The 23420-nt window shown below is 40.6% G+C and overlaps 1 protein-coding gene across 1 annotated transcript in view; it reads right to left on the reverse strand.

The window, feature by feature from the left end:
- LOC125452656 (structural maintenance of chromosomes protein 6-like) overlaps positions 1-23420 on the reverse strand; it is a 104559-nt gene that overhangs the window by 71393 nt on the left and 9746 nt on the right. The window contains exons 4-6 of the mRNA XM_059645708.1: positions 19132-19237; positions 6482-6618; positions 4950-5011 (exon numbers count right to left, since the gene is read on the reverse strand). Coding sequence (XP_059501691.1) covers positions 4950-5011; positions 6482-6618; positions 19132-19237 — 305 coding nt within the window. The remainder of the gene's footprint in view (positions 1-4949; positions 5012-6481; positions 6619-19131; positions 19238-23420) is intronic.

Here is a 23420-nt window from a genome sequence, read left to right on the forward strand (position 1 = left end):
AAATGAAACTTGACGTTTCTCTCAGAACACATGATATATGCCAGAGGACTTTAAACAAACCTTTAACCTTCAAGGCCAAGCTCTTGGCTGATGAACTGGTGGTGAAGTTATGAAAATTAGAGAGTTCAAGTCAATCAAAGTCAATGAAAGGCCTCAGAAAGAGCTGTTAATCAAAGTCACTACACCTAGCAGAAAGGTCCTGCCAAGTAAGACCAGGAGGCTTTGATGAAGCTCAAACAACAGCAGATCATCTTTGACACCTTTGAGCTTCCTGGCTCAGTGCTGAGTTCTAGGTACCAGTAGGACCTTCTGATAATTTAGCAGAGATGTCAGGAGAAGTGGCGATGAGGTAAGCTTGCATTCAGTCTACATGTGAGAGCTAACATTATGTCTCCAGATTATGCTGTTTTATAGGTAGCAGGTATCTGAAAATTAGGTTTGGGTCAAAGGTATATCCCTGGGTGCGCGGGGGAGGGTTCCATCCAAGGTAACTGAAGAGGAAGCAAGTGAGACCATTGTAAGCGATGGGAGAGGGATGAGGAACAAAGAACAAAGAACAAAGAAACCTACAGCACAGGAACAGGCCCTTCGGCCCTCCAAGCCTGCGCCAATCAAGATCCTCTGTCTAACCTGTCATCTATTTTCCAAGGGTCTGTGTCCATTTGCTCCCCGCCCATCCATGTACCTGTCCAAATATATCTTAAAAGACGCTAACGTGTCTGCGTCTACCACCTCCGCTGGTAATGCGTTCCAGGCACCCACCACCCTCTGTGTAAAGAACTTTCCACGCGTATCTCCCTTAAACTTTCCTCATCTCACTTTGAACTCATGACCCCTAGTAATTGAGTCCCCCACTCTGGGAAAAAGCTTTTTGCTATCCACCCTGTCTATACCCCTCATGATTTTGTAGACCTCAATCAGGTCTCCCCTCAATCTCCGTCTTTCTAATGAAAATAATCCTAATCTACTCAACCTCTCTTCATAGCTAGCACCCTCCATACCAGGCAACATCCTGGTGAACCTCCTCTGCACCCTCTCCAAAGCATCCACATCCTTTTGGTAATGTGGCGACCAGAACTGCACACAGTACTCCAAATGTGGCCGAACCAAAGTCCTATACAACTGCAATATGACCTGCCAACTCTTGTACTCAATACCCCGCCCAATGAAGGAAAGCATGCCATATGCCTTCTTGACCACCCTATTGACCTGCGTTGTCACCTTCAGGGAACAATGGACCTGAACACCCAGATCTCTCTGTTCATCAATTTTCCCCAGGACTTTTCCATTTACTGTATAGTTCGCCCTTGAATTTGATCTTCCAAAATGCATCACCACACATTTGCTCGGATTGAACTCCATCTGCCATTTATCTGCCCAACTCTCCAGTCTATCTATATTCTGTTGTAATCTCAGACAGTCCTCTTCACTATCAGCTATTCCACCAATCTTAGTGTCATCTGCAAACTTGCTGATCAGACCACATACACCTTCCTCCAGATCATTTACACATATCACAAACAACAGTGGTCCCAGCACAGATCCCTGTGGAACACCACTGGTCACAGGTCTCCAATTTGAGAAACTCCCTTCTACTACTACTCTCTGTCTCCAGTTGCCTAGCCAGTTTTTTATCCATCTAGCTAGCACACCCTGGACCCCATGTGACTTCACTTTCTCCATCAGCCTGCCATGGGGAACCTTATCAAATGCCTTACTGAAGTCCATGTATATGACATCTACAGCCTTTCCCTCATCAATCGAGGACAAGACGAAAAGCGGATCAACACTCCCTCTAAATTCTTATTCCTAGTGCATGGACATTTGGAGGTCTGTGCATGGCAGTGACCTCTGAAACTGGCATTGATACACCAATCAGCATGCGCAAAACCTCAGAGGAATCTTGGAACCACTAAGAGGAGAAACAGGGAACAACAGTGAAGAGCAAGAACTATTCACAGTATCAGTCCACATGGGAGGCAGGGATGGAGGTCAGGATCAGCAGTTCAATGGGAATAGGACTGAGGGACCAATAGCTGTGTCAATGGACAGGTTAAGCTTGGAGAGGATTTGAGGGAAGACAGGAAAGATGGACGGAACTTTACAGGAAGGCTGGCCTGCTGGTCTGGTGGAAGAGAGGGAAGTACCAGATTGGATGATTGCTGATTGGATGGTCTCGATCTTAGTGACAAAGAGATCTGAGGAGCTCCTTGCTCTTATTTATTTTCGCCTTGGAAGCAGACTTATACCAGAGTCGAAATGTCAATTCTTTCTTTGTTGCCAGCAGATACTGCCAGGCATGCTGTGTTTATCCAGCATTCTGTGTAATTGTTTCACATTTCCAGCAAACTTGGTATTCCGTTTTCATCCTTACATCCCTACAGGATGTAGAAAATGCAGCGGAATATTTTAAAAGTTGGCTCATAGGAGAGAAAAAAGCATCTCTTCCAAAGCCAGTTTGGAGCCAGTAGCTGACAGGAGACTTGCCACCCTTCCTCATAGAGTTGTAGCATCAGTAGAAACCACGTATTTGGTTGTGACTACTAAAATATGTGGCCCAAGATCCTGTAGTCTGTGAAATATTGAGGATCTGACCATTCTTCAAACCCTGCCTCTGGAAATTTGCAGCTATTTATTCCCTATACAGATGCTTCTTGAAATGAACACGGAAATTGCTGGGAATACCATGTAGCACCTATGGACAGACAGCAAAGTTAACGTTTCAGGTTCAGTGACTCTTCTTCAGATGCTTCCTGATGTATTAAGCACTGTGTGAATTGAACAGAATTGCAACTGTGCCAACATTTCTACTGGAGCCATAGCTTTTCGGAGTGCACTGCATGCTCCCAATACACGATACCATCAAAGATGACCACCAGGAGCTTTTTGTCCACGTGCAGAGTATCCAACATGGCCCCTGTCCTCCTGCAGGGGACTGACCAGTAGTTTACAAAGGTTCAGCATGTCTTCCCAACCTGCAGATTGCAGGCCCCTTTCTGGTTTTTAACTCAGTCTGGGATCCAAACTTTGAAGCCTGAGCATTGCTATCCAATAATGTGCTCATTGACTGGGTACACAATTGGCCAGATCATGGGACAAATCAGTTTGTACAGTTTGATAAGTCTGTCATTTTGTGGATCAATAAGCATCATAAATTCCAGATTGGAATTGAATCACTTGCTTCATGGACAAGAGGGTCCATGATGGGTGGGCTCTGATCTCACATCTTTCAAAGAAATGGTCTAATTCTGCGCTGTGTGTATCTAACGCCATCTAGTGGCAGCACCGGCCTTAAATACAGCCTTTTCGAAATTTAACTACTTTTCATGAACTCACACAAATTCACAACTGGAGGAAATCCTAATGAACTGGCAGCTTGGTCCAGGTCAAGGACATGCTGGTAAAAATTTTTGTGTGAATCCACAGGAATTCATCTCTTCCATACTGAATCTAGCATTACAAGAAAATGAGTTGAAAAATTCAATATAAAACAAAAATAAATCAATTCGATCCGAGGCGCCTACCATGCTTTGTTCCTGTGATACTGTATAAAAGGCTTGCACTGTATAGGTAGCACATGTTAAACTGAAAAGCACTGCATGTTTCGGTATTTCAAAGGCTTATGAGTCATTGAAAATTTGAAATTACTGCATGATTGAAATAATTTGTGAGCAGTAAAAGGTGACTTTTATCCACAAATTGTTAAACTTTCAAAGGTGGTAATAGTGGAGCAGAAAATCTTTTATTAGGGAACAAAGGTTTGTGTCAACAGTTAGAAAACTGAAAGAGACCTTGGAATATTATTAGAGTCAATGTTCAATGTATCCAACCAATACAAAGCACGTCAATGAGGCTAATGGAATATTGAACAAGACAGTGAAAACATTTCTTTAGCTTTCTCTGATGGAGACGATAGATGGCCCTCTTTACCTGTAACTAGGTCCAAATGCAGGACAAATTAGAAATTCTGCCAGATCTTCTGGAAATCCAGCCTTTAGTTGCTGGCTTGCCAGCTTTCTACCAGAATGAGGATCCAGAACAAGGAAGTACCAACCTGCCAAGAGCACTAACACTCGATACCAACACGTAGAAAGCTGCCAGTTCAACAGCTTCCAGACTCAAGTAGCCATCCTGGAAAATGTTATGTGGAAGAGGTGGTGTCTCATGGTCAGTATATCAATAGGCGTTTAGGAGACATACTCATGATCTGGCCTAAGGGTATAAGCATGTCATACTCTATCTTCCTTCAGATCACATTGCACCCTAGCCCCTTCCCATCTGGCAACCTGCCCACCTACCACTTTGCACTCTCCCAAGCTGGTACCTTCATACTGTACCCTCTAACCATCTGGTATCCTAACTCCGGGCACACTAAACCCACTGCCAGCTGGCACTCTAATTAACATCGTGGCACCCTATCCAACTAATACTCTGTAACCTGGCACCCTGCCACCTTACCTATCTTTAACCCTACCCTCCACGTACCCTAATATCACACTTACCTTTAGCAGTTACAGTTTGACAGCAGCTGTCAAAGTGGGTCTTTAATTTTCAGAATACAGCAGCTGACTGCTGGGAAAGGAGAAATAAGTGTGCCTTCCTCAGACAGCCCTTTACTATGAAATATCTGTTAGAACAGAAATATGACTCGACATTTCTTAAGGAACTCTGATTGGAAAAAACACTCTGACCATCTGAAAATCTCATTGCATACCTAATACCTACAGTCTCTCACCAGGTAGTTAAAAACTATTTTTTAAATGACACACCCAAAAACCAAACCTGTTCGATTCAAATTCTTTTTTTCTATTATTACACAATAATCAGGTTGAAACATCCATTAACATGCAGGACAGAGGAACTCAATAGGATTTCATGGAATTATTGACTGGTAATTGCAGGTTTATTTACATTTTGACAAAGGTAATGAATTGAAAAGCAGAACATACCTGTATATTGAATTGCTCTAAGATCATGTTGAGTTCTTCTTTCTTTGTAGAAATTATATGCTCTGGGAAATAATGAACCTTAAATTATTAAAGGATTTTGTATAACAGGCAGTTTTCATCAAAAGATCTGTATTGTATAAAGTGTTTATCTATAGGCTAAGTAGGGGCCTCACTTTTTCTTTTTATTTAGTTGACAGATGAGTTATGTATTGGTATATTGTGCAAACAAATTTAGAGAGACTATGCTCTCACATCAATTTGTACCATATTTTCTACAACATTTGCACTAAATTTCAAGCTGTGATATTTGCTACAACACAAAAGCATGACAATGATCTTATGTAATAATTTATTATTCAACATTGAAAATGTGTTTGTTCTCTTCTATTCCATCCTGGAACAAAAGTGGCACATCATTTAATGACAAAACACTCTCAGAGTTCTATCAGAGTTTGCAGTTATAAAGAGAAGAAGTTATGGTTTTTCCTCACTGGAGCTGAGCAAAATTGTGTGATGATCTGACTCAAGATTATGCTGCATTATGATAAATTAAATGCAGGCAGCCCTGGGTTGTGAACAGGCCCTGTTGTTGAGTCTATTGGCAAGTCGATTTGAATGCAAATCAGAGCAAAATGCAGGATAATACAAAATAGCCATTCGTAAGTACAGGAAACATTCATATGTCAGATCTTTAAGATTATACTTCTGGATGTGATCACAATTGTAAGTGTGTACATTCATAAGTTGGACGTTTGGGGACCCTCTGTAGTAATCTTTCTTTTTCTGATTGGCAAGCTAGCAATCAGATGAGTCGAATTTAAGGTAATAGCAGAATAAACCAAAGGGAAGGTGAAAACAGTGCACTTAAAGAGAAAGCAGTTAAAAGTGGCATTTTGTCAGAAACTATAATTAGGAAGGGTCTTCTTTTTGGAAAAACAAGTAATTTTTTTTTAGAAAAGGTGAGTATTGAAATAAATAAGTCTGTGATTGGGATTTGACCCAAATGATGAAAAACCTCAGTTTGGTTTTGAAGAAGTCAGAAGCCATACGACACTAGGTTATAGTCTGAAAGGTTTATGTGAATTAACAAGCTTTTGTTGTGCTGCTTCTTCATCAGGTGAAGTGAATGCGTTCACCCGGCAAAGAACTAGTGCTGCAAAAGCTTGTGATTTCAAATAAATCTGTTGGACGATAACTTAGTGTGGTATGACTTCTGACTTTGCCCACCCCGGTCCAATACCAGTACCCCTACATCATGGTTTTGATAAGGCAAATGATTATCTACTTTCCCCCACCTCCCTGGCCAATGTCCTTATGTGATTGATCCCCTGTCCATCTTTATCATATGGAACAAAATTTTGTATCAGTCAAAGAAATGGCAACAAATCAAGAAAAACATGCTGTCATATCCAAATGTCTTTATGCAATGTTTGTAAAAACGTAATAGAGTTACATTTCGTGAAAAGAAAACAAAACAGCACTTCTCCCAAACCACAAAGTAGCTGTTGTTTTAAAAAGAAATTGTCTTTTACCTGATTCACTCTTCAAACTGTACTGTCTTGTTCCCTGTGCTGAAATAGTTTGTTCCACCACGATGGCTTTGCCATATAATTCGGGTTTAAAAGCATCGGGTCCCTGGTTTCTTAAGGTTATTGAAATGCACGCAGAACTGAAAAATACGGAAAGTTAAGATCTTTAGTTTAAATAGAATCGCTCATTCCCTCAAACACTTCATTTAACTTTGATCACCTGCACCATTCATTTAAACTAATGGCAGTGGAGGGCTTGCAGCAAATGGATGCAGGAATTTTATAATAAATGCATTTTGGGCACTACATGGCCTCCAGTAATATCAAGATAGCATCTGCGCCACATGTGCGCTTTGTCAATATGAAGTCTGCTGAGTGCCATCTGAGTGATGGGGAATGCTTTCATGTGAAAATTTATTTTTTCTTTAGTTTTCAACACAGTTGTTTGAAAGTACATGATGAAAGAAAAGTAAAAAAAGACAGATATAATTTATTTCCTACATCTTCTTTCTATTGAAAGCAAATTTTTTTTTAGTCTTGCGTTTCCAGTTGTTAAGATGTGAGAGTGGAGAATGCGAAGATGGTTATGTGAAAATTTTCGATGGCATACATGTGTATAATCAAGCATTTGTGCAGATGATGGTTGAGCAGTCCAAGTGTTAATGCATTTATCTTCCCGACACTGTGAATTTCTTAGAAATTTGCTCTTGGGACATGGGCTTCGCTGGCTGGCCAGTATTTATTGTCTGTCTCTAGTTGCCCTTGAGAAAGTGGTGGTGAGCTGCCTTCTTAAACTGCTGCAGGTCACATGCTGTATTTTGACCTATTCCCTCCCGAATTCCAGGATTTTGACCCAGCAACAGTGAAGGGATGATGGTTTATTTCCATGTCGAAACAGGGAATGGCTTAGAGTTGAACTTGGCGGTGTTCCCATGTATCTGCTGCCTTTTTCTTTCTAAATGGTGGTGGTCATTTGTATGGAAGGTCCTGTCTAAGGAGCTTTGATAGATATTGCAGTGCATCGTGTGGATTGGAAAATACTGCTGCTATTGAGCATCAGTGGCATAGGAGGTGGATGCTTGTGTATTGAGTGATTAATTTATTGCTGTCACATGCATCAAGGTACAGTGAAATCTGTTGTTTTGCTTGGTCTACAGGCAGATCGTACCATACAAAGTGCACCAGGGTAACAGAACAGAGGCCAGAATACAGCGTTATGGCTGTGGAGAAGGTGCAGAGAAATCAGAATTAAAATTTGAGAGGTCCATTCACTGGTAACAGTGGGAAGAAGCTGTTCTTGTGTCTGTTCATGTGTGTGTTCAAACTACTATACCTTCTCCTCTATGGAAGAGAGTTTAACCAGGCTGGGAGGGGTCTTTAATTAGGTTGGCTGCATTCCCAGGCAGTGGGAAGTATGCATGGAGTCAATAGATGGAAGCTGGTTTGCATGATGGACTAGACTGTGTCCACAACTTTCTATAGTTTCTTGTGAAATTGAGAAGAACAGTTGCCATATGGTGCCACTCAAGCGGGCTGCTTTGTCCTAGATGGTATCAAGCTTTTTGAGTGTTGTTGCACCCATGCAGGTAAGTAGAATGTTCTTCAACTCACCCCTGACTTGTGTCTTGTAGATGGGCTTTGGCGAGTCAGGTTGTGCATTATTTCCCACAGTAGTCCTAGGCTCTGACCTGCTCTTGTGGCCACTGTGTTTATGTGGTGAGTCCAGTTGAGTTTCTGATTAATGGTAACCCCAAGGATGTTAATAGCTGGAGATTCAGCAATAGTAGCATCATTGAATGTCAAGGGGCATCGGTTAGATTATTTCTTCTTGATGGCCATAGCCTGGTATTTGTGTGGTACGAATGTCGGGGGTCTGGTAGAGATGCAGTTGTAGGCGTGTGATTTAATTATGGAGTCAGTTCAATTGTCACTCAGGAGTTGGATAATGTATTTAACAATATAACTTTTCCAAAGTATATGTTTAGTTAATTTAATCAGAACTCTCTGAATTTTCTGCTGTAAGTGGATTTTTTTTGGGTTTCAGGTGCAGCAGAATTCCTCAGCAGCAATTTTAATTTTCCGGGCAGCTTCTTCACAGTCTACTACAATGCGGACTCTGTAGGGTCCACATGTGCAACTCCCAACTACACTGAGACATCATTTCCCACGCACAAAGCCATGTTGACCAGCCCCAACCAGTCTTTGCCTTTCCAAATACATGTAAAACCACTCCCTCAGGATTCCCTCCAACATCTTGCTCACCGCTAATGTCAGGCCAATCAGTCTATAGTTCCATGGCTTTTCCTTGCCAGCTGTCATAAATAGGGGCACCACATCAGCCATCATCCAGACTTCCAGCACCTCGTCTGTGGCTACTGATGATACAAATATCTCAGCACGGAGTCCAGCAACAACATCCCTAGCTTTGCACATAGTTATAGGACACCCCGATCAAATCCTGGGGATTTATCCGCCTTTATGCATTTTAAGATGTCCACCGTCTTCTCCTCCACAATATGGACATTTTTCAAGATGTCACTATTTATTTCCACACATTCTCTGTCTTCCGCTTCTTTCTCCATAATAAACACTGATGTGGAATGCTTATTTAGTATCTCTCCAATCTCATGCAGTTGCACACATGGTCCTTCAATGTGACCTCAGCCAGAGCAGGAATTGAACCCATACTGTTAGTATCACTCTACATCACAAACTAACTATCCAGTTGACCGAGCTAAAGCAGAAAATCAGGACCAAAGTATATGCTTTTGGTTATTCAATCTGAATTGTGATTGTTGGTCACAATTACTGCTGAATTACATGCTATGACAAACATTTGAGAAGTGTATTCCTGATATAATTTTCACAAAGTAGAAAGTATTTAAAAATGGATTAATCGGAATGTGAGAATTTGAAGAAGACACAGACACATATACACACACACACTCTCACACACTCTCTCACTCACACACACACACACACACACACACACACACACGGACACACACACACATGGACATACGGACACACACACATGGACACACACACACACAGACACACACGGACACACATGCCTCTCTCACTCTCACTCACACACACACAAACACAAACTCAAAATAACCAGAAGAAGAGACTTTAGAACAAGAAGGATCTAAAAGTTTGGAATTTGGAAAAGCACTATTAAGTTTTTTGTCCGCTCTTTTGATATTTTTAAGTATTCTCATTTTGAAAGAAATTAGCCAGAGTTTGTTTGAACAAATGGTTCTTATCCTGGGTTTTTAAAAAATACTGTTGATTCATTATGTACATTTCAGAAATTTTGCTCTGCCTTTTTATAAACTAGCGGGGAGTTCACCCTATACGCTAGCACCTTAGCTCACCCAATAATCTCTAGTTTACTAAATGAAAATGTACATTTTTTTAACATTACAGAACTTTAAACTTGCTATATTGAATATATCTGGAGGAATTAATTTACTGGGCTATAAATTAAATCAATTTTTGTGTTTATAGTTTTGCAAATAGGTGGTTCTTGTGGTCACAGATAGCAAACAAATCCAGCAGCTTCAAAGATTTATGAATATTTATCACAGCCCAGTGATAATTTGGCATTGCATTTTTAAGAGGAGTCAGCCATTATTCTAGGGGAGGTGATGGTCTAGTGGTATTATTGCTGGACTGTTAATACAGGGACTGAGATTACATTCCCAGGATCTGGGTTTGAATCCCACCATGGCAGATAGTGGTATTGGAATTCAATAAATATCTGGAATTAAAAGTCTAAGTGATAACTGTGAATCCATTGCCAAATGTTGGAAAATCCCATCTAGTTCACTAACACCCTTTACATTAAAGGTAAGAAAGCTGCCATCCTTACCTGGTCTGTCCTACGTACGACTCCAGACCTACAGCAATGTGGTTAACTCTTAACTGCCCAATGGGCAACAATTGCTACCTAGCCCACAATGCCCTCATCCTGTGAACAAATAAAAGGACTCATCCAGACAATTTGTCATATTTCAGGCAAAGTTTTAGTAATTAGTTGCAACCAATTTCCATGACAACTACAGATGTGTCAGCTCTGAAAACCACCAAATCTGGACATTATTGCTCCAGATACCAAAAAGGATAAAACAATTGAATATGAGTTTGAATTTATGTTGTGTTATGTTTCATGGTTAGTGCATCAATACACTTTTAAGAGGCGTGTTCATGATGTCATCACTGTATCATAGCATATTACCTGATGGTATAAAGATTGTAGACTCCAACCATACCAGGGTCACCTGAAGCATGAAACACTGTTGAAGGTATGGTCTTCTTTGTAATTGAATAAAGTATTATCAGCCCAGACTCTTAAGTGTTTGTGACTGTAATCATTGTATATAATGGTCAGCTGTAATAAATTTAATACTATGTTATCCACACCTAGTTTCTTATGTTATGAGGGATAGCCTAAGCATTACTACACTAGGAAAAATATCTTACTGGAAATAAAACCAACACCAAATCCAATCACCTGAAGGGTAGGTTACCTGAATTAAAGATGATAAACTCATTTTAATGTTCAACAAAAATCACTGGAAGGACTGCACAGGTGGTTTATCAGCACTGAGGAAGGATCTCATTTTTGTCTAAAAAGAAATAAATTGAACATATCATGATAGGGTCTGAAGATTATTTGCCTGGGTGTCTGCTGGAGGCTTTACATCACTCTGTACTAATAACAACTTCAGTCCTGAACAGAGCAGACGCTCCCGCTCTGTTGTCATTCCATCATGTACAATAAACTTAGATTTGCATTACTATGAAATCTGGTCTTTGCCTGCATCAATACTCAAAGAACACACACAATAGAATCAAAGAAAACACATTGCTTTTTAAAATTCATTCGCAGAATGAGGCCATCACTGGCTGGAACAGCATTTATTGTCCATCCCTAATTGCCCAGAGGGCAGTTAAGAGTCAACCACATTGCTGTGGGTCTGGAGTCACATGTAGGCCAGACCAGGTAATGATGGCAATTTCCTTCCCTAAAGGATATTAAATGAGTTTTTCCAACAATCAATAATGGATTCATGGTCATCATTAAACTCTTAATTCCAGTCTTTTTCTCAATCAAATTCAATTTCCATCACCTGACATGTCAGGATTCAAACCCAGATCTCCAGAACATTACCTGGGTTTCTGAATTAATAGTCCAGTGTTAGTAACACAAACCATTGCCTCCCCTTTATTTCCCCTAATGAAACTAATATCTGATTTTGGAATAATTTAAACAAAAATAATTGTGGTTTCACATATTTTAGAAATGCTACCATTGAGACAAGCATACCACTAGCGGTTCATTTCACAGGATAGCAAAGTTGAGAACTTTAGCTGATGATGACTTTGACTGATTGTTCATGTTACACTTAAACTGAGAATATGCTGCAGGAACATGAGGTTCTCCTCCAGGCTGAAAGCAAAAATTAAGTGATCAGCAAAACTCCTGGCCATAACAAAACCGAATTATTGCATGATTTGCCTTCAGCAAGGAGCAGAACCTTCTGTCTATACAATATGCTGCTTTCTTTTCTCCTCAGCCAAAGTACTGTATCAGCTTTTAGTCAAATTCACTGTCCCTCTACCACTCAAGGGTGAAATCCAACAGGTTAGCATGGCAATGATCCATAACAGCAATGATAATTGGATAGAATACTACATTAGGTTTGAGAGTAAGACAAGACTCAAGGTTTTAAATTTAGGTAAACTGATCCCAGAACAATGTGGCAGTAATCTATCCTACAATAAACAGGACAGTTAGAATAAACCTAGAATGAACAGAGATAAGGTTTCAGTAAAAGAATGGTAATAACAAGAAATGTACATACCTTGAGGCCTAAATGATCTATTGACAAGGGAACTGAGAATAAAATTCATTTAAAACTAAATGAATTCCATGAGGATATCTGTAACCATGCCTAAACCTCTTTTAAAAACCATCAATTTTATTGCAGTCAGTACATAGTGCAAAGAGTTCAACAATTCCATCAGTTTGGCTATGGAAAAATGGTAATTACGCCCTTTCTGGATTGGATTTGACATTTTTGCTTTCAGAACCAACCCGCCACATCAAGCGATCTCATTCTCTGTACACTGAATTGGGTATTCTGCATTTTCAAGCAATCTGGTACCATTAATAACATCCAATCATTTATACAAAAATGCACATTTCTACTCTTTGTTAAAACTCATCCTCCTATTCAACTCGTTCAACTTTGTGTCGCTCTCCGCAGAAGAGATTCTTGAATGGCTTGTTAAGGCAAATCTCGAAAAATTAAAATATGAACTTTAGGCCTCTGTTATAACTCTATCACCTTGGCGCTTACCGTCCTGTTAGGGACATTAGCAGACTCAGCCTGCAAGGGCACTTAGAGGAGTAGCTCTGGAGTCTCAGTTGCCCTGCAGAGACAGGTGGGCACTCCTGAGGCAGGCTGGCCATCACAAGTGCAGTTCAATACGATGGCATTCACACGGTGCTGCAATGATGGAGTAAACAAATTCTACAGCAGCAGGTTTACATTAAGAAAGCAACTACCTGAAATATGCTGGGATGAGTTCAAACATTACTGCAGTGACACAGAAAAAGTGGATCTAAAGCCATGACCCTGCTATCTTTGAGCTTCACAAAAGCAAAAGAAACATTTGCACTGAATTGAGTTGAGGTGGATGGAATCTCAGATCCCTAGTTCATGCGATACATCAGCCGTGAAGTCTCCAAGTGTGATGAGACTTGCACTCTACAATGGCAATAAGTAATCGATTTTCATGAAGCCTGACACTTGGAAATGTGATTCACAAGCAGCTGACAAAACCAAAGTTTCCCAGGAATTCTCACAGATGTTGCTGAACATTTTGAACCTGTAATACCAATCCTAAAACCACGGATGATAAATGTAAAATCATCAACAATAACTCCAATAGAGAATTCAAAATAAGCCTCTCTACCCAATGGATTATGGCACTCTCTGTCACCCAGTACTGGAAACAGAAGATATACCTGCCAGAGAGGGAGTACAGCACAGCTCCACGAGACTGACCCCTGGAATAGCATTATTTTCAAATGAGGAGAAATTGTATTCATAAGAGTTTAGGAAGAACAAGTGGGCACTTCACAGAAATATATAAAATTTAGATATTAAAACACAGGGATGATGTTTTCCCTGGCCAAGGGTCTCCAGGGGAGACTGACGGTATGAGGTCGGCCATCTCAGACTGAAATGAAGCAAAATTTCTTTACTCAGAAGCTGCTGAATGTGGAATTCTCTACCACACTAGGTGACTCAAGGCTAAAGGTGCATAGGGAGGGTGTAAGAGAATGGCAGTGAGTCAGAGAATCAGCCATGATATTGTTGAGTACTGATGCAAGCTTTATGGGTCATCTCTAGCTCTTATTTTCAATGTTTCTGCATTGTCTATGCATTTAGGAAAAACTAGGTAAATACAATGAAGGAGAAAAGAATAAAAGGGTACGGCGAATAAGAGGTCGTTGAAATTGAATGGGAGGAGGCTTACATAAAGTGGCTATCCACCTTATGAAGGTGAACCAGCAGATCTTTGAGATGTCCCGTTAGCTTTGATTCCTCTCCATGGATGCTACTAAACCTACTGAGAATTTCCAGCAATTTCTGTTTTTGTTTCTGATTTCCAGCATCCACAGATTTTATTTTGCAAATTTAAAATTTAATGACATGCCAGCGCAGGAGTCAACTTGTTTAAGTATTAGATTGCTTAAGTGTGTTCCTTTCTGAAATCCAAATTAGCTGCATCAAATTATTTCCTCCTCTTCACCTGACAAGTTAACCTTGTCTTTTATGGGCCCTAAAAGATCATAGAGTCTGGAGCCTCAGATTTCCTCTGGTTGAAAGGTAAGTGAGATTGTTCCTCCATATGGGACCCAGGACAGGACATTAGGGTCCAATAACCAAAGTCAGGGAGACCACATGCTCGATTCGGGGCCCAGGCCAGAAGCAACAGTGGGACCAATGATCTTTGTCCCCAAAGCCGAAGAGATTATGAGAGTTGCAGTGGGAGAGAGATCCCCTGAGGTCTGTCCAGAGGAAGGAGGGTAACTTCTTCAGGCTGGGCATCCCTGGAAGAGGCTTTGCAGTGGGGTTAAAATTGTATCAGAGATAGTAGGAACTGCAGATGCCGGAGAATCTGAGATAACAAAGTGTGAAGCTGGATGAACACAGCAGGCCAAGCAGCATCTTAGGGGCACAAAAGCTGACGTTTCGGGCCTAGACCCTTCATCAGAATGAGGTGGCCATGACTGCTTCACTGGGCAGGGAAATCCACAGAAAATTTCTCTATGAGGATAGGTTGGACAAACTGAGTTTATTTTTACCAGAACGTCAGAGACTGAGGAGCCACCAGACCGAAGTTTACAAAATTATGACAGGAAAGGATAGAATAGATAGTTTGGAGTCTTTTTCCCAGGATAGAAATGTCAATTATTTGGGGGCAATGATTTAAGGTAAAAAAGGAAAAGTATAAAGAAGATGTGAGAGGCAGGTTTTTTCTTTACACACAGGGTGGTAAGTGCTTGAAATGCTTTGCGAGAGGAGGTGGTGGAGGTGGATACAATAGCAACATTGATAGGTACCTTGACAGATCCATGAATAGGCAGGGAATAGTGGGCTGTCTAGAGGCAGAAGGTATTTAGTTTAGAAAGGCATCATGCGTTAGCACAGACTTGATGGGTCAAAGGGCCTGTTTCTGTGCTGTACTGTTATTTTGTTCTTTGTATTTTGTTCAATCTACCTTTAGTTCCCCACATTTCAACAGGTTCACTGTGAAAGCTCAGTTACCAGAATCCAATTTCACCAACTCTCATTGAATTTCTTATAGCTCACAATTTTAGACCAGTTTCTATATCTTACCTATCAATGTTGGATGATAAATTCAAACATCTATAACTGCTATTCTTATTTATTTTATTCTTTACCAACCTTAGGGACTCTTCACCAGTTTATACCCTATTCTTTTTAATCAGACACCTCAAGTAAACAACTTCATGCAAATGGAAACTTATTTCTCACTGTATCAAAAGGGTTGAATATTTTATCTTTCTCTCAGCAATGTCCTTGTTTCCTCTATGCTTTCAATTTTACTTGCATGCCAGTTTGACTTCTTGCTCTCTAATTTTGAATTTGATTCAGGGATCTGACATTCTTTCAATGTAGTTCTAGTTTTTACAACATTTACTTTTAGTTTTAACTTTAGCATATGGTTAGTATATAACAAACCTGGCCACACTTAAAATATCAGAAAGTAAACAGCAAATTGTTCACCATTTAAAATTATAAAACCATTCCTACAGCAGATCAGGATTAAAAACAGGTTTAGTGCAGAGTTTAAATGTAATTTTCAACTAATTCCCATCTGCTGCTTTAACTTTAAACAGTGTTCTACCAAAATGAGAAGAAAAACATCCAGATGTAGAGTCCAAGTCAATATAAATATGAACACAAATAATAAAGATAACAAAATATGCACTCAAGTACTACAGTACAAAAATAAGAACTCCAGTCTCCATGATATATAATGAGAAAATTCCTTTGTACTTTATTATTTTAGCAGTGTGTCAACTTTGGGTGTAACTCACTTAGGTTTGAGGTTCTGCAAACTTCTGTGCCAGCTTAGCTCATTCTATCTGAATTATTTTTGAAACAAATAAAAACAAAAATTACTGGAACAACTCAGCAGGTCTGGCAGGATCTATGGAGAGAAAACAGAATTAACATTTTGAGTCCAGTCACCTTTCTTCAGGATATCTAAACTGCTTGAAATTAATATCTTGTGTTACATGTGTGCGAGCTGCTCAAGGCAACATTTGTTCAGAAACAAAAAAGTGAAATGATTACTTTTTGATGACAACAGCTGAAGGGAGCCCAAAAAAGGGATTTCAGGCAGTGAAATAGTCCAATACTAGGTTAGTAATAGGTAGACATTTAAAAGAAGCAACCAGATTGATGTAAGGGCCGGTGGTTCTGAAGGAGTTCATGTTCGTGTTACATTGAACCCTCTCTTTATGCCACACAATCTGTGGGTTGAGACAATGAGTTTTACACTCAGAAGCAAACATGTTCTGCACAGCTCTGGGAGATGTAGGTATTTATCTATGATTGGTATGTAAACAATGGCCTGGATTTTCCAATTGTCAAACAGTCATTACCCCACTGTAGGTAGGAGTCATACATTTCCTTGTGGAGTCTCCATTGTATAATACTCTGAAGGAATTGCCTGGAAAATTGAGGATTTCACTGGGTGAAATCTACGCTTGGAATCCTCTGAAAGTCTTCATTTACAATCAGACAATTCGGAGGCATACATTGCAATTAAATAATTAGTTACTTAGGAAAATTTAGACTATTAAATACTTTGTCTAACTCCTGTATAACTATTCAACAATCCCCATGTTACTTCATGCATTCCCTAACTACACCTCCCCCAGACTGCTTCCACTCTCTAGGTCCCAACTTAACCCATCCCCTGAGACACAAATCCTCCGTATGTCTCATGCAAGACTTGGCCTTTCATTCTATCCCCCACTACATGTCAAACTCTTTCAGTCCCCCTGCCCCGTACTCCAATTGTCATAACCCAACAGTAACCCCTTGCCAGACATGATCCTATCCCATCATCCCCAACTCTCCACCACTGCCACTTGATCCTGCCTCATTGGAGTTTAATCTGGAAGAATGTGAGGTAATGCATTTCGGAATATTCAATCCAGATGGAAAATATACAGTAAATGGCAGAGCCCTTAAGAGTACTGATAGGCAGAGGGATCTGGGTGTGCAGGTACACAGGTCACTGAAAGTGGCAATGCAGGTGGAAAAGGTAGTCAATATGTTTGCCTTCATCGGCCAGGACATTGAGTTTAAAACTTGGCCAGTAATGTTGCAACTTTGTAGAACCTTATTTAGGCCACATTTGGAATATTATGTTCAATTCTGATCAGCACACTACTAGAAGGAAGTGGTGGCTATGGAGAGGGTACAGAAAATATTTACCAGGATAATGGGAACTGCGGATGCTGGAGAACCCGAGATATCAAAGTGTGAGGCTGGATGAACACAGGAGGCCAAGGGGCATCTTAGGACCACAAAAGCTGACATTTTGAGCCTAGACTCTTCATCAGAAACTCCCCACCATTCCCCATGGTACAGCCCATCCTCCTTCCCCTTCCACTGGACACTCCAACATCTGCATGTGACTGTCTTTCCTCAGAATATCCCGTCCAATTCTGTTAATGCTGTAAAGGCTATACAGTCGTAAATCCTCAACTTCAGATCGTTATTTGGGACCTATACAAAGTATGCCAATAGAAGATTGGTGGCAGCACACTCTCTCAAACAACTTTTACACCAAAATCCTACTACAAGTGGTGGCAGTTAGCATAATGTGCCAGCAGTGGCAATCAGGGTATTACAGAAGAGTATTGGGCTTTTCCTTCATCTTACTTAACTGGGAATGTACTGGAAAGTATATTCATTAGTATGGAAGTAAGAGTTACATAATTGAACAATGACATATTTCAGTTTGATAAGAGTTTAGAACCACTGGGCTAAATGACCAATTATGGACAATTCATTAATGAGCCTCACAAACAGCTTTGATCATAAATAAACAGTGATAGGACAGACACAGAGCAATGAAGCTTCTGTAAGTTAGAAATGAAGCTCATAGGTGTTTCCTTGCAGGACTAAACTGATGAGCAAGGTCAACTCAAAGTTAGATAACATTTGATGATATAAAGCCTAGATTGATCAAGGACGGAAGGTTTGTGCAAGCACTGAAGAAACCTAGGTCAGAAACTTATAGTTTATGAAGCTAATCTTATTGGGTTTATTGGGGGAAGCCTATCAACAGACCATACAGGTCCAGCTATGAGAAATGGCATAGAATAAGAGATTGTAGGTAGCCTCAGGGCATTACATCAGTAAAGAGGAAATCCATACTAATACTCAAGGGTAACAAAGTCTGAAGCTGGATGAACACAGCAGGCCAATCAGCATCTCTTGGCCTGCTGTGTTCATCCAGCTTCACACTTTGTCATCTTGGATTCTCCAGCATCTGCAGTTCCTATTATCTCTAATACTCAAGGGTAGTTTGAGAAGGTTGAAGCCATGAGAGCTGAGAAGTAGAGAAAAGAGAAGAAAGAAAGTGCTCTTTGATCATGCCAGTGATCCAGCCCATCCTCAAGCAGGACTCTCTACTTCGCTCTATAATTAATCGTTTATCACCCAGACTCTGACAGTTTCTAAGCTCTGACTAATTCATCATCTCAACATCTCGATCTTTTTAGCATTGAAAGTCACTACTTAGCTTAATCCCAATGATTCTTTGGTCTTATCTGTACCTTAGGTGCAGACTGTTGCTAAGGCCAGCACCCTATTGCAGAATTAGTTTGGGAAAATGTACAAATCAAGAACTCCTATTTAACCATTCTGCAGACAAGTAGTGATTAGGAATACATTTCCTCAAATTCATTTCACTAAAAGTAATAGATATTGAAGGTTAAAAAACATGTTTCAGAAATCCAGTTTCCATTTACGTGAAATATGTTAAGCAGAACAAGTATAAAATGTTGCAAAACATCTTACTTTTGACCAGTTTTCACAAATTCTTTAGTGGAAGGTCCTCTGTTTGTGGCCGCAGCTCTCCCTCCAAGCCCAATTATAATAGCTGTCAGTAAAGCACTCTTTCCACCTGGAGTCAAATAAAAGCAAGAGGTCACTGGAGTTCAAGTTTTCACATCACACAATTCAGGTGTACCCAGTTAAGCCAACACAGATGACTGCGGACTTTAAAAAATATGGACAGTAGACAAGCTGACGTCCTTTCATGTTTGCAGTGATATTTTTCTTAACACTGGCTCAATTCAGAGAGTGCCTGAACAAGGCCACGCGCTCTCGAAACTGGTCAAGCCCCTTCAATCAAAACTGGGGAGATTCCACTGATGATGCTGATTCACGAAGCATTTTCAAATTGTACTCACTTTCTTAACCATACAGGCCTTTCAAAGACACTTTTTGGAAGTATTTAAAGATCAAGAAAAGATTTTTTAAACTATGGAACGGACAAATATTCACCTGTGTAACTACTTGAAGTGATTTATAGTCTTAGCTTGGTGTCTGAGCTAAACCAGATAGGGAATTCTCCCTCATAACCTTCTTAGTTAAGTCCAAGCCATTCAGCCTTTAGAGATGCCTCCTCTGGTTCCAAAGAATTATGTAACCATCACACAGAAAAGATTAACAGAGAATCTTGCCTACTTCCAAATACCTTACTTTGTTTTTCAATAAACATTATTTAGGCCATCAATAATTCAGATTTATCAGGATCTGGAAGCACTCTTCAGGTTAAAGAGCAGATAGAGAGGGAGTTCATTTGGTTACATACAGTAACTACATGAGATGATTTACTGAGTTTTACAAACATACTAGAAGAAATTAACATGCAATTTACACTTCAAATGGTCAAGTATACCACTGTACTATAAAAGATGGAAAGCTAAATCTTACTTCGAATACTGATCCAAAATTTAATGTTACAGCAGTTACCTTAGAATATCCACTAAAATTCAAGGTTAACTATTTGCTGAGTGATTGTAAGTTATCTGCTCTCCATTATGAAAGAAGACATCTATGACAATTGTTGTTTGAAGCAATGCCTAAGTTTCCAGCATTCTCAAGGTAACACTGTTCTTAATCAGTTACTTCAAAATGAGGCTGATGCAAGATTCAACCCCCTTCCATATAAGATTCTACTGTTTAATAATATTTAATTACTGGAAAAATCCCTTAGGAAGTTGTGAGATTTTACTTGGTCAAATTGTTTATAATATCTTATAATAACAGATTTTTTTGATTCTGTATTATGTTTTATTCTTAAAAAAGCACTTTTCTTTTGAAGGAAGGAACATTCAGCAATTTTTTAGTATCAGTCACATAGCAAAGTTTCGTATCGGTGATGTTCCACTTTGTGATTGTTCATTCATCCCTAATTCATTCCTTGGACCATTTCCGAGCACTCACTTAAGCTTAGACTGTGATGTTTACATCCTAAAAATGCAATGTGTTTTATACATTTTATATGAGCAGCCTATTCATCAGATTTTAGGTCTTATCCTGTTCCATGCATTCGTTAATTAGTAGTGTGTGTGTATGTCCACATAATTTGCCAGACCTGTTTTGCCTAAAAGTGAATTTCCTGCCTTTTTTGTAAATGATTTTCATGCAGTAGAGCCATGGGTTGAGGGATCTGTTCTGTTAACCCTGACCAGTCCAAGCTGAATCTTTATCTTCTAAGTGTAAAGGTTTAAACATATGTATTTAGTGAGCTATATTGTTTCCCAAATAGCTCTGCATTGCACATATTCTCTTTAGAGTATGTAAATAGTTTAATCCTGATTCTTTAGCTATCATTTTTAGTGATTTTAGGTCAGGTTATTCATATGTTGAAGACCAGACTCCCTCATAAAAAATACTTCTCCTTCTTGGTTGTCAATCAATTTTTAGCTTCATAAATAAAACTGTGCTCAGGTGCAGTTACCACTCAAAGAAATCAAAGAATGTTTTTCAATTGAAAGGAAAAGATATACATTCTATTATGCAAATCAATGTTAGTAGATACCACAATAGAATTGTAGAAAGATTCAATGCAAAAGAACACCATGCAGGTTATTGTGATGTGATAATGGGAATTGCAGATGCTAGAGAATCCAAGATAACAAAGTGTGAGGCTGGATGAACACAGCAGGCCCAGCAGCATCTCAGGAGCACAAAAGCTAACGTTTCGGGCCTAGACCCTTCATCAGAGAGGGGGATGGGGAGAGGGTTCTGGAATAAATAGGGAGAGGGGGGAGGCAGACCGAAGATGGAGAGAAAAGAAGATAGGTGGAGAGGAGAGTATAGGTGGGGAGGTAGGGAGGGGATAGGTCAGTCCAGGGAACACGGACAGGTCAAGGAGGCGGGATGAAGTTAGTAGGTAGGAAATGGAGGTGCGGCTTGAGATGGGAGGAAGGGATGGGTGAGAGGAAGAACAGGTTAGGGAGGCGGAGACAGGCTGGGCTGGTTTTGGGATGCAGTGGGGGGAGGGGACGAGCTGGGCAGGTTTAGGGATGTAGTGGGGGAAGGGGAGATTTTGAAGCTGGAGAAGTCCAAATTGATACCATTGGGCTGCAGGGTTCCCAAGGGGAATATGAGTTGCTGTTCCTGCAACCTTCGGGTGGCATCATTGTGGCACCGCAGGAGGCCCATGATGGACATGTCATCTGAGGAATGGGAGGGGGAGTTAAAATGGTTCGCGACTGGGAGGTGCAGTTGTTTATTGCGAACCGAGCGGAGGTGTTCTGCAAAGCGGTCCCCAAGCCTCCGCTTGGTTTCCCCAATGTAGAGGAAGCCACAACGGGTACAAAGGATACAGTATACCACATTGGCAGATGTGCAGGTGAACGTCTGCTTAATATGGAAAGTCATCTTGGGGCCTGAGGGAGGAGGTATGGGGGCAAGCGTAGCACTGCCTGCGGTTGCAGGGGAACATGCCGGGTGTGGTGGGGTTGGAGGGGAGTGTGGAGCGGACAAGGGAGTCACGGAGAGAGTGATCTCTCCGGAAGGCAGACAAGGGTGGGGATGGAAAAATGTCTTGGGTGGTGGGGTCGGATTGTAAATGGTGGAAATGTCGGAGGATGATGCGTTGTATCCGGAGGTTGGTGGGGTGGTGTGTGAGAATGAGGGGGATCCTCTTGGGGTGGTTGTGGCAGGGGCGGGGTGTGAGGGATGTGTTGCGGGAAATGTGGGAGACGCAGTCAAGGGCGTTCTCGACCACTGCGGGGGGAAAGTTGCGGTCCTTCGGCATCTGGGATGTGCGGGAGTGGAATGCCTCATCCTGGGAGCGGATGTGGCGGAGGCAGAGGAATTGGGAATAGGGGATGGAATTTTTGCAGGAGGGTGAGTGGGAGGAGGTGTATTCTACGTAGCTGTGGGAGTCAGTGGGCTTGAAATGGACATCAGTTTCTAGCTGTATTGTGTCTATTGCAGTTCTTTTCAAAGGAGTTATGCAAGTAGTTTCACTGCCTCGCTTTTTCCATATTGCCCCGCAAACCTTTTCTAACATCTGAAGTAAAATAATGCTGGAAATACGCAGTTGGACCAACAGGATCAAAAGGTGAACAATTGTATATTTCTAACGATTTCTCTTTGTGATAGGCTCGAAAAAGAAGTATCATCTGTGGAAATCAACTTGCGAGAGCTGGATAGTGGAATGTAAGGATGGATCAAGAGAGGTTTTCATTTTGAAATCATCATACCTCAGAAACAATCTATAGCATTCCATATCGTTGATCACTCTGAAATACAGCCACTGCTACTTTACACATAAATACAGCAGTTATTTAGCACGCACTTTCCACAATTAAAAATGATATTAATTGTCAGCTAACAAAATGTGAGGCTGGATGAACACAGCAGGCCAAGCAGCATCTCAGGAGCACAAAAGCTGACGTTTCGGGCCTAGACCCTTCATCAGAGAGCTCTCTGATGAAGGGTCTAGGCCCGAAACGTCAGCTTTTGTGCTCCTGAGATGCTGCTTGGCCTGCTGTGTTCATCCAGCCTCACATTTTGTTATCTTGGAATCTCCAGCATCTGCAGTTCCCATTATCTCTGATTAATTGTCAGCTCATCACTTTTATGATGTTACTTGAGGGTAGATATATTGGACAAATAGCAGCGCTCCTGCACTTTGAATGAGGCTGCATAACATTTAATGTACATGTGAAGCACAAATAATACAAGGGGAAAGGGAAAAATTATGGAGAATCCAAAAATCATGCACTGAAATGTAGATACGATCATCATAACAATAGTTATAATGTAATTGCATTTGACTTTCG

This window comes from Stegostoma tigrinum, chromosome 4 (genome assembly GCF_030684315.1).
Source record: "Stegostoma tigrinum isolate sSteTig4 chromosome 4, sSteTig4.hap1, whole genome shotgun sequence".
NCBI classification, from domain to species: Eukaryota; Metazoa; Chordata; class Chondrichthyes; order Orectolobiformes; family Stegostomatidae; genus Stegostoma; species Stegostoma tigrinum.